This window comes from Siphateles boraxobius, unplaced genomic scaffold, assembly GCF_051911475.1.
Source record: "Siphateles boraxobius isolate OS27281-9 unplaced genomic scaffold, OSU_SipBor_1 41, whole genome shotgun sequence".
NCBI classification, from domain to species: domain Eukaryota; kingdom Metazoa; phylum Chordata; class Actinopteri; order Cypriniformes; family Leuciscidae; genus Siphateles; species Siphateles boraxobius.
In genome coordinates, this window is record NW_027509042.1 from 6734844 (window position 1) to 6751498 (window position 16655).

Below are 16655 nucleotides of genomic sequence, written 5' to 3' on the forward strand. Positions count from 1 at the left end.
TCAATCTTCTCACAATCATGTTTTGGACATGGTTGAAGCACATTTTATCCTTTTGAAATGCTGTTTATTGGTGAAATTTATCCTTTTTTTTCATTTTTAATGCAACATTGTTCAATAAGCATTGCAGAACAAAGCATTTATCACAGGCTTTTTCATAGGTACACAATGAAAAAATAACAGAATTACATTATCAGTAAAATAAAGAGGAACCCAGCTTATTTTGCATCTGTATAAAAAGAAAATAGATTTATAAAATGCTACTGTGATCTTTTACAACTTTTGCCCATTTGAAGCTTTTGTATAGTGGTCATAGCCAGAGAACTTTGAGAATTGGTGATGCCATTGTTCATGTGATGTATAATGCAATATAAAAACACCATAAACTCATCCAGAATTCATCTAAAGTAACAGTCAAAGCAACACATTTCAAATCCATTTCAGTAGTTATAAATTGCTCCATGAGTGACTTAATTCCAGTGCGTCATACGTACCTAAAGAGGTGGCTAAAAGCTTTATTTTTTCACACATATGCATACAACTAGGAGATATAATTATTGCTGAAACATTTCTGACAGTACATAATACTTTATCACATCTTGAGTCATGATAGGAAAGATTTGGTAGGAGAATAGTCTTGCATAAATTAGAGTCCTGAGATTTGGGGTAGAACATAAATGTTTAAAGGTTGTATGCCGACCGGATGTTGAGGGTGTCTTTCATCATCAGGTCTCGGAGTCTCCACAAAGCGTCTGCCATTGTAGTGTGAGCACCCTTGCTTTTCAGCCAGTGAGTAGGGAGACGGCTCTCCTGCTCTCTGGTGAGCCGACAGTCTTTTCTTTGTGCTGAAGGAATGATAATCAGAAAGAATCATCCAAAGATGCTTTGGCTATAATATCACAGAAGTCATTAACAAAAGACTTAGCCAATTAAAGTCTAACAGTCGAAGAAAATTATAATCTAAATGACCTAATTATGAATGGTTTGTGCAAGACACCAAACATTATATCAGGAAAAATACTACAAAAGTGTGGCATAGGGAAAAGGGGGAAAAAATTAAACCATTCATAAATAATTTCTTTAACAATGACCATTCTTTTGCAAGGCACAATATATAATTTCCATATACAACTTAATATAACTTAATATACAATGCCAAAAAATGAAGTAAAACAATAAAATTGCACAATATTTCAATTTCAAATAACAATTAAAATGTAATTTATTCTTGTGATGGCAAAGCTGAATTTGCAGCATCATTACTCCAGTCTTCAGTGTTACATGATCCTTTAGAAATCATTCTTATATGCTGATTTGCTGCTCAAGAAATGCTTATCATCAATGCTGAAAACAGTAGTGCCGTTTAATATTTTCGTGTAAAACCTTTTCAGGATTTTAGATGAATAGAAAGTTCAAAAGAACAGCATTTATTTGAAATAGGAATCCTTTTTAACATTATGAATGTTTATTATAATGTAAATACACTTATAATACATTTAATGCATCCTGGCTGAATAAAACTATTTCTTCTTTAAAAAAATAAAACAACTCTCGAATTTCTACACAAATGATTTTTTACCTTTAAGGTTCTGGTCCCACTTGCTGATGGTGGAGGATTCAGCACTGAGGCCCTCGATGTACTTCAGATAAGCCTCTGAATGCAGAAGACGCTGGGATTTTGGAGGTGGGGCGACAAACATAGGTGGGGTTGGATGCTGGCCTGGTTGACCTTGACATGGATATGGTGGTGGAGCTTGTTGCCCTGGCCCATATCCACCCATCTGAAAGGACAAAGAGAAAAGTAAAAGACATAAGTCCTATTCTGACGGGACTAGTTTTTCCAGGAGGTCATTAGAGAAATGTTTCACATACGTACTTTGCGATTTTAATCCCGTCCGAATCTGCAAAGTCTGTGTTTTTCTCACACAACCTCTGTAAAAATTCCAGGGCAAATTACCTACTGTTTTTCGGCGAACTCAACAGTCCTCTGAGAAATAAAATCCCATCCGAATGCGAATGTCTGTGATTGCTGATGTTGTATTACCCTAATGCTTCTCCTCATGTTTTTTTTATCTTCCTGAGCTACCGTTTGTGAAACAATCTTCGGCATGCTTTAATTTATTTTCAATATGCATGGTATACGACGAAAAAAATAACATATACAATTAATAGAGCCAAAGAAAACGCGAAGACTGCCCATTTTAATATCAGTGTCAGGAAAAAGCCTACTTGTCTAGATTTCTCTGCTCACTTATTTATTATAAACAGCCACTGCTATAAACTCGTGAAGTTTTTATAATAAATTTAAATCATATCAACTAAAAATAAATTAAAAGACATACGCAAAAAGACACAGAGAAAAAAAACACACTCGCACTTCTGTAATAAACTTGGAGATGTTAGCCCCGCCTGAATCGGTAAATAAAATCACAGATGTTGAGTGATAACTTCTAACTCAAATAAATTGTAACTCAAACGTTGTTTAGAAAACTAGTCCCGTCCGAATATGGCTGGAGATTGCAAACTGCATCTGCTTTAGTGTCACTAGTGAAAGCTACATGAATATGTTCTTTACCTGCATGCCATAATGGTTTCCCGGACCAGGACTTCCAGCCATACCGTTCATTCCTGGGCCCATCACTCCTGAGAAGGAAACAGTCTTTAATAAAAAATTCTGTATGACTGCACGTAACTTTATATTTTAACATCGATGAATAAGGTTGCAAATAATGTGCACTGATTGAATTAATTATATTATAAATTAATTAATATTGTTTTTATTAGTTACATTCTCCCCAAACAAATGGTGTTTCTAAAAGACAAAGATTCAGAGAGAAATGGAGGTGACAAATCTTGTGTAAAGAAAAAGTGAGACACTGAGGGAAAAAAAACATTAGCATGTTAGTGTTGTGTGAATATTCCCACCCTATGAATTGCATATAACTACAATTAAATCATGCAGAAATACAGATATTATCTAGTTATGCAAAGCATTTCTTCATTCACTGAAACAGTGTACAAAAATGGGCTCCATTCCAAAACAAATAAGCTGCCTTGCTGTCTAGGCATCTCTCTAGTTTTTGGAACAAAGCCATGAGTTCAAACCAAGATAAACCCAGATTTCCTATTTTTCAATTTGGATTGGAGCTGGTCAGAAGATCTTCAGGTGGGATTTCTGACTAATCGGGGTGCTTCTTACCCGGATGGGGCATACCAGGGTACCCGGCCATGCCTGGTAGAAGGAAGTGCTGGGAAGGCAGCTGGGGCACCCCCATGTGATGAGGTGGTGTGCCACCCATGCCCATCATGCCGTCAGAAGGACCTTGCATAGGCATGTAGGGCGGGCCATAATTTCCCATCATGCCTTGGGTGAGGAGATAGCACAAAAAAAATCCATGCATTGATGACATGCAGCAGACTAAAAAGTCATGCAACTACAAAATAAGTAACATCAATATAAAAGAAAGTTTTACAAGTGTGAATATTTAACTCCCAGTTTCACAGACAAGGCTTATAGTCCCAGACTAAAATGCATGTTTAGGCCGTTTTAACTGAAAGCAACTTGCTCTGACATATCTTAAAATATGTCAGTGCCCTTGCTTTGTCTCAAGATACACACCAGAAATGTTTTTTTTAAGGAATGTTTATAAAAGCTACTTAAATTTCCTAATTGAACTAAGGCCTAATCCTGGCTTAATCTAAGCCCTGTTTGTGAAAGCAGGCCTAAATGTGGTTAATTCAGGCTTGTAAAAAAAGAGTTCTACATGTTTACTGGTTATTAAAAAAAGTTGTCAAGCGAAAAGAGAAAAGAATGTGGCAATACTCAAAAACAAAAGACAAGACAAAAAAAAAAAGCAAGTTTGCATACAAAAAAAAAAGACATTTAATAAAATTAACTGAATCAGAACTAATAGGGCACATCGCTGGTATGGAGAAGATAGTGACATGATTGATGAGTTGAGGTATTAGATGGTTCAAATGGACGAGAATTGTTGGAGGGTGCCCGGATGCTCCATCTGTCTCTTTCAGCAAGGGTGGGGGAGATTTGGCGTTACCTGGCACAGGTGGCATGGCCTGGTTTAGCATCCCCATAGTGCTTGGGTGAGGCACCACTCCCATCATTGTGCCGACTGGGGTACCTGCTCTTGGGGAAGCCTGCTGCTGCTGCTGCTGATGTTGCTGCTGAAGGACCCTCTCCCGTTCCTGCTGCTCTACCAGTTTAGCTGCCCGTTCTGGAAAAACACTGATAACTGAATTACAGATTCTCCGGTATGCGTAATGTTGTGCATAAGATAAAAAGTTGCCATATACATATAATCAGCAAAGCATTGTGCATGGTTTAGCATAGAAGAAAACAAAAACACTCCAATTTATCATAGCTAGCAACTCATTCATTTTGGGGGGAAAATTAAATAATCCAACTCCTGGCTATTTTTAAGTAAGACAAATATTCATATTTAAAATCTGAAAAGAAATGTCAGACATGGACACAATCAAAAATCAAATGTATCTCTTATATTGTGACAGAATTGGTTGCATTCATTGCAATGTCTTGTTAAAATTGCTTTGAGTATGACTGGATATTTATCATAATAGAAATTAGTAACTATGGTAACAGCGGACTAGTGCAACCTCTCAAAAAGTGTTGAGAATGTACCTTCATATTCCACCTTCTTAGTAGCTTCCAGGTTCCTCCATTCTGTACCCACCAGTCGGCTCAGCTCTCCAAAGGAGAAATCAGGGTGACGAGCCTTTATAATAGACCTAACTTCACTGCTAAACAAGATGTAGCCACTCATGTTGATCTTGCGCTTGGCTCCTTCCTTTTTGGACATACCCTTTATCTTTGGCGTGGACTGTGCATAGTAAAGAGGGGTGTAAAGAAAATGACAGCTACTGTTAAAAATATGAAATATGGGGAATAAATGTTGAGCCTGATCAGCTTAAAATTAGACAGTTGAAGAATTTGAATAAGGGATAAGAGTCAATAAATAACTACCAGGAAAAAAACAGACAGCAATCACAATATCTACGATATAAATGAGCATCGATTCATGTTTAATTATATTCATGTTTAACTTGGTTAAGGCAATTTTGTAAAAACATTTATATGATGCATCCATAATCGGAAAATAGTTAATATCGTCAAACTGGACAGTGTGTGCAAAGGCTGATTTCTAAGGAGTATGAAGTACCTGTGGTGGTGTATAAGGCATATCCATGTCACTTGTTGCGGATGCCTGACTAGGTGGCATTGAGGGCGTCACTGCTGCTTCATCATCATCTTCATCCAGGTCGTCCATATCTTCATCCAGATCCTCCATGTCTGCAAACTTAGCTTCTAGCTCCTCAATCTTCTTATCCAGCAGGGGAGATGGCACCTTCTGAGGCACGATGGGTTTCCTGAAAATTAATTTAAAGCAACAGTAAAAATCATTGATTGGGTTTATTTACTAATTAACAGCAATAAGACATACTAAAGAACTCTGAAATAACCTATTCACATTCTATTAACACACTCTGGCTGTGTGATACTTCCCACTGAAACAAAGGTAGGAAAGTAAGATGCACCTAAAGTAGAAGATCTCATCATCAACCACTTTGGCTGAGATGGAGAAACGTTTAAGTGCTTTAAACTTCTTCATCTGCTTTTCACTCTCAATGTAGCGACTCTCAAACAGGAGCACGTCTTCCTCTGGACACTCAGTTGGCCTGCAGGACAGGAAGTCCTTAAAAGAGGAGACCACACATTTCCCTGTGAAAAATACACAAAGATTAAAAACTTGGTCTATAGTAAGTTTTCTAATAGAAAATATTCTGAGAAAAGGCAGGGAACAGAGGAATTAAAATTAAAATGTTCAAGCACTTAATCACCAGTATAAATCCTATTTGCAAGCAAGCACAGTCATATAAGTGTCAACATGATAAATTTGCTCCTTGAACTGCTATCATTTATTTCACTTGGGTGTTTTTTGTTCTTTTCTCGAGCCAAGCGACCCTGCACTGATTCAATTATGAATTCAGGGTTCTGAGGTGGCTAGTCTTATACCATAAAATCACAACAGACATCCACAAGAAGTAGGTCTTAATTGTATTTTTAGTGTCGTTTTGAAATAAATAGTCTCAGTATGATAAGAATGGTTGGCACAATTTCTTTATCACAGCTTGAACACCCACAGTTTGGTGGGCTATGGGTTGTGAATGGACAACAGTCTGATATATATATATATATATATACACACACACACACATATGTAAAAAAAACTAGGATTTCATTACAATTACAATAAATTCATTCACTTGGTGCCCATACCCAGGATGCAGGTCATAGGACAGGACTCCTCCAGATTGCTGAGGAACACCTCGTGTTTGTAGAACATCTTTGTTGGCTCATGTTCTGTTTCCTCAGGGTGAATGAAGATGGGTCCAAAGAAGAATGCTGCTCCATCCCGCAGCCACATCTTTTCGATCCTGTCCATGTCAACCATAACAACTCACACTATTGCTGTAGACTTACATTACTGTCAAAACTTTCTGATAAATGAGAACTTTGGGTAAAATAAGCATGATTTGGCCCACCTGCCAACTCGTGCTCGCACCAGTCCATGGGAACGTATGTAGACACAGTCGCCCACTTTAAGCCACATGTCATTATAGTGGAGCTGTTCAAAGTACTGGCAACCCGGCTCCCCATTGGCCACTTCAACTGGAACATCTTCTCGCTCCTGTGGAGAGCAAGTTAAAAAAATTGTTACATGCTAAATCAATTTAAATAAGAATTAAGTAAGAACTGTACTCAAAATCAATCCATCATACCTTCTCGATGAAGCCACCACTCTCTCCATCAGGAAGAGCAGCCACTTTGTCTTTTGCACTGACAAACATGGACGCAACTCTGACTACAGGTAAAGGAACCTCCCGATAGACTAGTTTGACAGAGTTTGACGGCATTGACCATATCTTGATCTTCTTAAAGGTCTTGGTCCTGGCAGTGTAGCGGGATTCACAGACATAGACGTCATCAGGCTTAAAGCCTTCTGGTTGCAACTTGAAATACTCCTAAAAAAACAAATCCCACATTCAAGAGACTTAAACGCACAATACTAGAGCCTGTGAGCCTATTGCGGCTGTATTTTGTTAACCTTTTGGTCATATAGGCCTGATTTCAAAGACATGGCTTAGATTAAACCAGGATTTGGCTTTAGTTCAATTAGGACAAGTAACTTTTATATACACATGCCTTAGAAAAAAAACATCACTGGTGTGTATCTTGAGACAAAACAATGACACTGAAATATTTTAAGAAATGTCAGCAAAATTTGCTTTTAGTTAAATACATTTAAGTCTGGGACTAGGCTTAAGTATTGTCTGTGAAACCGTGGGATAAACTTATTAATAAATCTATCTAAAACATATTTTGAATGTGGCTCATTACTCACCTTTACAAATAACACAACGCATTTCCCCAATATCTTGCTGAAAGGCACACGGCTGTAATAGTCGCTCTTAAATACCTCCTTTTCCAGGAACTTACGAGTGGCCAGATGAAAAGTTTCTCCTGGGCGATAAAACCAACATCCATACATCCACTGCTCACCTGCAGAAAACAAACACATCCAAATGTTAATGCACAAAAATTGATGATTTAAATTATGAGTTTGACAGCAAGTTTTGACATAAGTTCACAGCAAATGGAGGTGATACGTCTGTAAAGAAATAGAGAATTAGCAAGCAGCAGCAATTAAAAAAAAAGTGAGGATGTGCACACCAGCTTCATCCTTCCAGAGTTTCTCAATGCAGACAATGTGGGGCTGCAAATTTGCTTCTGAAGGCTGAACATATACACAGTCTCCCACGCTGTAGGTGTTGTTCTCAAAACTGCAGTCCTGACTATATGAGCTTTGAGGACCTGACGGCCACTGGCTTCCTGCAGGACCCTCTACTTTGTCCTCTTCTGGAAGAGCTAAAAATCATAAAAGCAAAGTACACATTAGTACACTTCTATATTGGGGAGTCATTTTAGCAGCAAGACTTTAAAAGGTATCCTGGGGTGTTACATGCGTAACTTTTAAAATGCTAGAAGCAATTTCGGAAACCTTTTTTGTCTTCCTCCTGTTTCAGCCGGTCCTCCTCAATTTCTTGGGGCAATTTCTCTCGCTTCTCTTGATCTATGTCGGAATGCAGATGCTTGGATGTGTAGCTCAGTGCTGGGGTAAGCAATAGTTCTCCATTCTTGCATAGCTCATCGCGGATCTTCACAAAGAAATAATGCAACTCCACAGAATCCTCAAAGATCTCAGAATCAGTCCTAATAACACACAATAGCTGTTATGAATTCTCAGATTACATTTTCTAAGTTCAATTCAGGTTGACTCTTACCATCAAACTTCACACGGTAGACAAAAATGGAGCTTAAAGGAATGATTCATGAACATTTGTCATGTACTCATTCTCATGTCATTCCAAACATATCTTTTTTTTCCATGGAACATGAACAGAGAAATTTAACAGAATGTCCAGGCAATGGTTTTCCACATAATGAACTTTTGAAAATTAACAAACAGTTCATAAAGATGATCCAATATGACTTACTGCTGAATTGAGGAATGATGTTTAAAAAACATACGACGGAAGGGAAGATTTTCACCAAACACAAGGCTAGCTATCGCATGGCTTCAAAAACTTGGCACATAGCCAACAATTCATATGGAGCCTTTTTTGACATGTTGGTGTTAAGTCATTTTTAAAGCCTAACCCCATTCCCTTTCAGTTTATAAAAACATCAGCATACTTACATAATTCCACAGAAAGAAAGATATTCATACAATTTAAGCGTTTTTTTTTTTATGACAAGAAAAGCTGATCTTCACACTCTTCACTGCTTACCTGTTGAGACGTCTTGCTTTCTCCAGTACCTCAAACACATGCTCCTGGAACACGTCCAGTCTCCTGTAGCGGCCGCGATCCACATTATTACGAATAATCTCTAGAGTGAGGGGTGGGTCCTCCGGGTTAGCGGGGTCAATGGCGGGAACTTCCGCCAAAGAGTCACTATAGCAACGGCCCTCGTCATCCTGGTGCCCCATCATTGAAACGAAGAGGTTACGGATGAGCTCACGCACGAGAGAGGCAACTGACAAACCACCCAGACCACCTTCATCTCCATCCTCTTCATCCTCAATCCGTCGACGGGCTTCCAGAAAGGCTCGATGGAGTAACAGAGCATCGCGGTATATTAGAGATTCAGGCTCATTGTAGGTGCAGGCGTTGTTGAACATAAGGATGAAATCTTCTGCTAGTGAGTCGATGTCTTGGTAGCGCCCCTGTACCATGTAGCTTCGTATACGCTCCATGTCAATGGGACGCTTAATGGCGGCATAATAGTCAGGCAGCTCAGAACGTGATGGCAGACGCAGGAAAACAGCACTGAGACGCCGACCGCGATTGTCTGTGAAATTGCGCACGGCTTCATAGAGATCAGAAAGCTTCTGCATGAGTGGTGTTGTCTGTGTACGAGCCTTTTTAGGGGAGGCTGCAACTCCACTACGGCCTAAAAAAAGAGAGGCGTTTGTTAAATCTAAAATTTGTGTATTTGCATTAAAGTGTATTTTGGCCAAAAAAAACATACGAAGCTTGAGTTTGGGAGAGCCAACATCATCTTCCTCCGGGGGAGGGCCAAGCTCTTTCTGTTTATCCTTAACAATCTTCTCCAAGATATTTGCATCATTATAAACCTGTGGGTAAAAAAAAAATTAATAACAAACAAACTTCAAATTATTAGGTCTATTAGATTTTAGGACTATATTTGGGTTTGAACCCGCATGTGTTAATGACACAATATTATTTTTTGGATTAACTCTTCCGTAAGTCTCATTCTTATCACAGACGTACTTGCAAAAGATAAGAATGAGCCCTTTATGTTGTTATGCCATACAAAAGTTTGAAGTAGTTAAGTTTTTATTTTTTAGTTTAGAAGTAAAAAAAAAAGAAGGTACTGCTCATCAAGGCTGCATTTATTTGATCAAAAATACAGTAAAAATAGTAAAATTGTGAAATATTATAAGAATTTCAAAACTTTTCTATATTTTAAAATATAATTTATACCGGTTATGGCAAAGCTGAATTTTCAGCTACATTACTATAGTCTTAAGGGTCACATGATCCTTCAGAAATCATTCTAATATGCTGATTTGATGCTTCAGAAACATCTATTATCATCATTGTTGAAAATGGTTGTGCTGCTGAATATTTTTGAGAAAACTGTGATATATTTTGTTCAGATTTCTCTGATGAAAAGGAAGTTCACTTATTTTAAAAAGGTTTTTGGTAAGATTAAAAATGTCTCTACTGTCACTTTTGATCAATTTAATGCATTCTTGTTGTATAAAAGTATTAATTTCTTTCATGAAAATGTTATGGACCCCAAACTTTTGATCGGTTGTGTATTTTAACTTTGAAGTTAATTTAATAAATTTGAAAAGCATTCAGTTTGAGTAGTCATAATGCCCACCTGAGATCCCTCCTCATTATAGTGGCGGGCATTGCGAAACATAAGCTTCATGTCATCCATAAGTGCATCCTCATTGTTATAGCGCTCAGTGCGGATATTGTTCTCGATGGTACGCAGGTCCATTGGATCTTGGATGATCTGGTAGTAGTCTGGGTAGTCCTTCTTAGAGGGCTTCACCATGAAGAGGTCACAGAGGCGCCGTCCAGTGCCTGCCTCGCGTGCTTCAGTCACTGCAGAATACAGAGTCTTCAATCGGTTTTTCTTGGTGTTCTTCTTATGGCTGTTAGGATCAAATTATGGCAGCAAAAAGAAAAGAATGTCAAAAGGATTTTTCATTACTGATTGCAAGACATATTGATGAAAATAATGCAAGTGATGTCAACAACAAAAAAATAAAAAAATAAAAAAATCACCTTTTCCTTTTGCCACTTCCTACGTCAGAATTTGCAGTAGAGACGTCTCCATCATCATCTCGATGCTCTCTTTTCTTTTGCTAGAACACAAATTCAAACCAAAGAATTTACCGTCATTTTATCATTCCTCAGTTAGCTCATTAGGCTATGGAACAGAACTGTATGTATATCAAAGCAGACTGACCTGAATTATTTGCTGTAACCTCTGAGCACGTTTATATATGGTGGAGTTGGGCATGTTATAGCGTTTAGCATTCTCAAGCATGAGTGTAAGGTCAGCCTCAAACTGCTCGACTCCATCATAATCTCCATTCTTCATTTTATCCCTTTAAGAAATGTAAAACATGGAAGGAGTGTGTAAAAGTAAACTTGACATTTTCAACCTTTAAGATTAAAATAATGAGATATTCATGCGTGTTATCCACACCTGATCTGTTGTAGGGAGATGGGGTTTTTGATCTGATGGTAGTAGTCTGGGTATTCCCTTCTCACAGGCAGCTGGAGGAACGGTTCAGCGAGAAGCTTCCCCTGAACGCTTCGTGCTCCTCGCACTGACTGGTACAACTGGAAGATTGGGTCACCTGCACTCAGACCACAATCAGCCTCCGTTTCTCCAGAGTCAAAACGCACAGTGCCTGAGAGGGAGTATAAGGACAGATAAAGGTACTTCAAAGAAAAATCATTAAAAAGTGGACCATGCCATTATATTTGTGCATAAGTAGAGTTGGCAGGCTCTCTAAAATAGATTGTTATAGAGTAATCTTAGAAAATGGATGTCAAAAGAGAACTATGGATGTAACCTGTGAGAATGGAGTCTTCATCACTTTCAGATCCAGCCTGGAGAGCCATAGTGATGGCAGACAGGCGGTCACCCTGAGCGGACCTCCGGTTTCTAGCAAAACACATACAAAACGTGTTACAGACTAAAACATGGCTCTTCAAAACAACAAGCTCACGAAAACAGGACATACCTGATACGGAGGCTGGATTTAGTGGGTTCAGCCTGTTCAATCTCAGTCTTTCTCTGGGAAAACACCTTCTTAATTGTGTTTGCATCCTTTAGAAAGATAAAAATGTGTTTGTTATATAATAATGAGCTCAATGTATGTGATGGATAGATAACAAGGGTAATAGGGATGGCGAAAACTAAAAATTTTCTTGACCGACCACCGAGCCTCATTAGCCGGTTGAAACCGGTTAACCGATTAGTTTAGAATATGCCACGCTATTTGAAAAACAGCCATTTCGAGCCGTGCCTGCGATTTCGCAACTGTCGCATCTCTCTCTGTCTCCCGCTCACACAGACACACACTGCCCCGGCGCCGCGCGTCCACTCACGTCACTTTTTTAAAATCCCCTACAGCGCGAAACATGAGTCCCGCAAACGCGTCGCCGAGGAGCTTGTATGTAATCGGAGGACAAATGGCTCCTTAGTTTTGAAATGGTTTGGGTACAAGGTGATCGCGTTGAAAATAAAGGCGTTAGTCTAGCGTTAGAAGCTCATTTGAAACATTGCAGCGTGTCATTAAAGAAAATGACAGCTCCGAAGAGACTCCGCTTTAGTTTGAGGTAACGTTAGTCCTAACAATAATAAAGAAAGATGATGATCATCATCACCTTATCTGTTACCACTGAAATGTAGATGTAATGTATTTCTACAGTATTACTACTGTATTTAAGCACTGTATCACACAAGTTGCAACTTACTGTGTCATTCTTTTTGGTGAAATGGTCCCACACACTACTTTTCTTTGCACGCTTCATCCTGTCGTCTGCCCTGGCTCTAACCTCCAGTGTTTTAGCCTGTAGCCTGTTTAGCCTGTTACTTTTCGCAAACCTTGTGAGCGCGCGAACCCAAACGCTGTGACCTCGCGCCAAATGTTTTTATTGGTTTATTAAGTACAAACAGGCGAGTTATGAAAACTTAAGTGTGAGGGATTTGTTCGCTTCACACAAAAATATCTTGGAATGAGATGGCTAACTGTAGTAGCGTTTAGTCCACTGTCTATAATAGCCTAATTTAGAGATCACTTTTTTTTTTTTTACCGACTACCGACAACTTTGATCGGTTAACGTTGAGACGGTCAACCATCGGTCAAACGGTCATCGGTTAGCATCCCTAAAGGGTACACAAGAACACAAACCTTGAAAACTTGTGACCCAGGCTCATTGTAGGTTTTGGCATTTTTCGTCAAAAGATCAACGTCCTTGGCCATGGCACTGATGGATTTGTAATGTCCCGCCTACAACGGAACAAAACATTACTATTATAAAGATGCCAAGAGGTTATAATAATTATTAAACAAAGACTTAAAATTTACATCATATTATTATTATTTATTACATACAATTATGACAGATATATTACACATCAACAGCCTCTGACAGTAATGCCATGGTTGAAATCATTATACCAGCTCCAAATGTGCACATTTCCATTGCTATTGTGAGATAGAATACTTTCAAAGCCTCAAATACCTGTATCCTCTGAGCCACAGTGCGCAGATCTATTGGATCTTTTATTACAGCATAGTAGTCAGGATAATGCTGGAAAGGAAGGAATGTGCAAAAGAAGAAATTAATCAATGAAAGTAAACTACATTTAACACCAAAGTGGAACTTAGGTCAGATTTGATTAAAGTTATAAACTAGATTATCCTTATTAAGCGAGTGCACAAACTTGGGTCTCACCAATTTGGAGGGAAGTTTTTGGAAGAGCTCACTAACAAGCCTCCCTGAGGAATCAGTGCATGACACAATTGCCTCCAAGAGCTGCTCCAGTATGGCTTTAAGATAGCTTGGTGGTCTCTGTTAGGCAGAAATACAGAGAGGAAAGAGATGATATCAGTCTGGATGTGCACAGAAATACAACTACTAGCCATCCACAAACAGGTAACATCTTCACCTCCTCCTCCATGGAAGCACTTGGGTTCTCCATATCATCCCCTTCCTCATCATCATCGGCCTCCTCTCCTTCCCCTCCCTGTATCAGTTCATTCTTGGTGGACAGGAAGACATTCAAAAGCCTAGCGGAAGCTCTATACTCTGCACTGTCAGCCTGTTGAAAGAGACCCATAGGTATATTAGCATTTCTGAGTTGACGGGGGCTGTGATTTTGAAGAGTTTTGCTCGTGGAATGCATCCATGGCTAATCAGTAGTCTAAAATACTGGACAAACTGTGCTGATTCAGGAGTCAGAAACTTCAATATTAAATGCACTTAAATATGTAAATGCAAACTCACCTGATAGTAAGCTTTGGCATTATTAATAAGCAGGTGAAAGTCAGCTGAGAACTGCTCTACATCCTGGTATTCTTCTGCCCTGAGCTTCTGCTGTATCTTCATCATGTCCATGGGCTGACTCACCACTTCATAATAGTCAGGCTGATTCCTAAAACAAGAATAGGAAGAGAGGTTGAAGCGCACGTTAGTGACAATTGCATACATTAAATCAGTATGATTTATTTAATCATACATTACATTTTTTTATTTAATTTGCATTAACTTTGTTGTGTGGTTTGTCATTTTTGTTAGTTGTTTTTAATAGGTCTGAGAAATGCTGCCTTGGCAACTAGCTGAAAAAAAACATACTTATTTTACTTCAGTAATGAAAATGTCTGTTCTGGTTTATGTTAGACTATAACCCTGAATGGGATCAGATTCAGTTTTATGAATTTCCTCCAACAACAAAAAAAAAAAGTAAAAAAAATGTATGTGCGTCCAAACATTTGAATGGCAGAGTACGGTCAAAGGCAAGGAATATACGTGTACCTCCTTTTTGGTGCACGAACAAATAGCTCGCAGATCTGTCTGCCTTGGTCGTCTTTGTAATCTCTGACAGTGTTGTACAATTCATGGCACACAGCAATCTAAAAATGGGATACATTCAAAGTCATAAGTGTTATTTAAACTGTGTGCCAAAGCAAGCAGCGTGAATACACTAAACCCCATGTACTCACTTGATCGACAGAAGGAGCAGTGGAAGCTCTCCTCCTCTTCCATCCACTGACTGGGGTGGACGAGGTGGCATCATCAAAGTCTCCTCCGCTGGCACTGCTGGAGGGAGAGGTGGCTCGTCTTCTCTTGGAGCCCATTGAAACAGTACCTGTTTATAACCCAAACATCCTTTTAGACACAGGGGTTCCACCACTTTTGACCAATGAACATCCATTCCTGATGGAGATCTTCAAAAAAAAGCATTTTGTGGAGAAGTTTTCGTTGTATTTCAGGCAGCAGGCACCAATCGTTATTATCTATATCTATACATTTACTGCTTATACTTTTTAGTGATCAAATGTCTCCAGTAAGACCAAAAACATCCTGACATTTGAATGTGGCAACTCTTTGCTCAAAGAGAATGGAAAATATTTTCATGTTTTTTAAGATGGTATTATATGCCACTAAATAAGTAACATCATTAACTGTAAATTTGCACCTCAACATGTATTGTTTTGCAATACAAGATGTTGTTTACAATGTCTATACGAGATACTAGTCATAAACAAACTACAGTTCACCTGCTTGAGGAAGGACAAAGAAAGTTTTGGGGTATTAATTCATCACCCATATATGAATTCTTTCATACCAGCTTTGAAGTCAGCCTATAACGGAAGCAATTAGGTTAACTTATGCTTTGAACTATATGCATGTACAGTGTTGTGTGGAATAGCATACTTAGCCGCGTGCTAATCTTCCGGTAAACAATCCCTAAACGCCAACAGCCAATCGACACTCCGTGTTTCAGTCAAACAAAAGAGCGCTCTCGAGGTGTGCTCTCGTACTCACTCACTTCTAATCGCACTTCGGTTTCTTATATTAATCTTGCTGAAGTTAATAAATGTATAAGGGGACAAAAGGCATTAGAAATACGCTGGCATACCCGTAGTAAAATCGCTACTTTGTTGGCGTAGTTAGGAATTATCCTTCAGTAGCAATAGAATGGCAACTGTTAGCTAGCAAGTAGGACAGCTAACAAAGTCCCGCCTCCTTCGTCATAAGAAACCGGAAGTGCTTTCAAGAAGCCCCTCCCCACTTCCGAAATTGTAGAATATTTAAAATATTGAATATTCTTTTCTACTCACTAAAAATGAAAACAAACGGCATTCGAGTTAAGATGAGCATTTTCAGCAGATTCAATGTTTATTTTCTATTATTCTTTTATCTAGAATGTATTTTTTTAAATTTATTCCTTTTTCCCCAAAAGTAACGTAATCAAGTAACGTAATCAAACTTAGCATAGCCTATATAGCCAGAGTTTATCTATTTTAAAGTCGACAAAGTTTGCAATTAATTGCAAAGTAGTTTGCAATGAACAAAAATAGTTATGGTCAATGGAGCTTAAAAAAGGAAAAAATTTAAGCATAACTGATATATAATAAATAACAATAATTTTACAGTAAAAAATATAACTATTAAAAAATACAAAAAAAAGAAAAACTAAACAAAAAATTAGAAGCTTTCTAATATAATTCAAAAGTGTAATTTTTAATTGATTAATTACTTTCGATTAATCTTTATAAATACTGTAACAAGATTTTTTTAAACAAGAAATTTACATGGGAACCCATTATTTGTTTGAAAACGCTATTTTTACGGGCTTTAGGCCACAAACTGAACATGTTACGCCAACTTAATTAATTAATTAATTAATACATTTAAAAAAAGAATTACACTAACTTAAAATTATATAAATGTGCAAATGAACGATGAAAAAATACAAATAAAAATAAAAAGTG

General features: G+C 38.1%; 1 protein-coding gene across 10 annotated transcripts; it reads right to left on the reverse strand.

Moving 5' to 3' along the window:
- Positions 1-42: 42 nt before the first annotated feature.
- Positions 43-15935, reverse strand: pbrm1l (polybromo 1, like). Of its 10 annotated transcripts, none has more exons than XM_077198007.1 (30): positions 15800-15935; positions 14880-15025; positions 14692-14789; positions 14164-14311; positions 13826-13978; positions 13612-13728; positions 13399-13467; positions 13065-13163; positions 11892-11977; positions 11721-11812; positions 11348-11555; positions 11105-11246; positions 10921-11000; positions 10508-10787; positions 9626-9731; positions 8884-9547; positions 8094-8305; positions 7766-7960; positions 7437-7594; positions 6814-7056; positions 6577-6722; positions 6311-6468; positions 5569-5752; positions 5193-5400; positions 4655-4853; positions 4137-4229; positions 3197-3361; positions 2573-2640; positions 1577-1778; positions 43-842 (listed from the first exon to the last, which is right to left on the reverse strand). In XM_077198007.1, exons 2-30 carry the CDS (start codon positions 15012-15014, stop codon positions 679-681), a joined length of 4872 nt encoding a protein of 1623 aa, XP_077054122.1. In that variant the 5' UTR covers positions 15015-15025; positions 15800-15935; the 3' UTR covers positions 43-678. The 10 variants fall into 10 exon arrangements, with proteins under 10 accessions (XP_077054122.1, XP_077054117.1, XP_077054123.1 ...); XM_077198002.1 differs by having other exon boundaries at positions 4053-4229; XM_077198008.1 differs by having other exon boundaries at positions 15595-15910.
- Between the last annotated feature and the right edge of the window lie 720 nt (positions 15936-16655).

Excerpts from the sequence above, each read along its gene's own strand:
- pbrm1l (XM_077198002.1), bottom strand. The coding sequence starts at position 15,014 with ATGGGCTCCAAGAGAAGACGAGCCACCTCTCCCTCCAGCAGTGCCAGC. Across the intron at positions 11,978-13,064 it reads CTGGGTCACAAGTTTTCAAG|GATGCAAACACAATTAAGAA; the intron begins GTTTGTGTTCTT and ends ATCTTTCTAAAG. Across the intron at positions 6,723-6,813 it reads GTGGTGGCTTCATCGAGAAG|GAGCGAGAAGATGTTCCAGT; the intron begins GTATGATGGATT and ends TGCTCTCCACAG.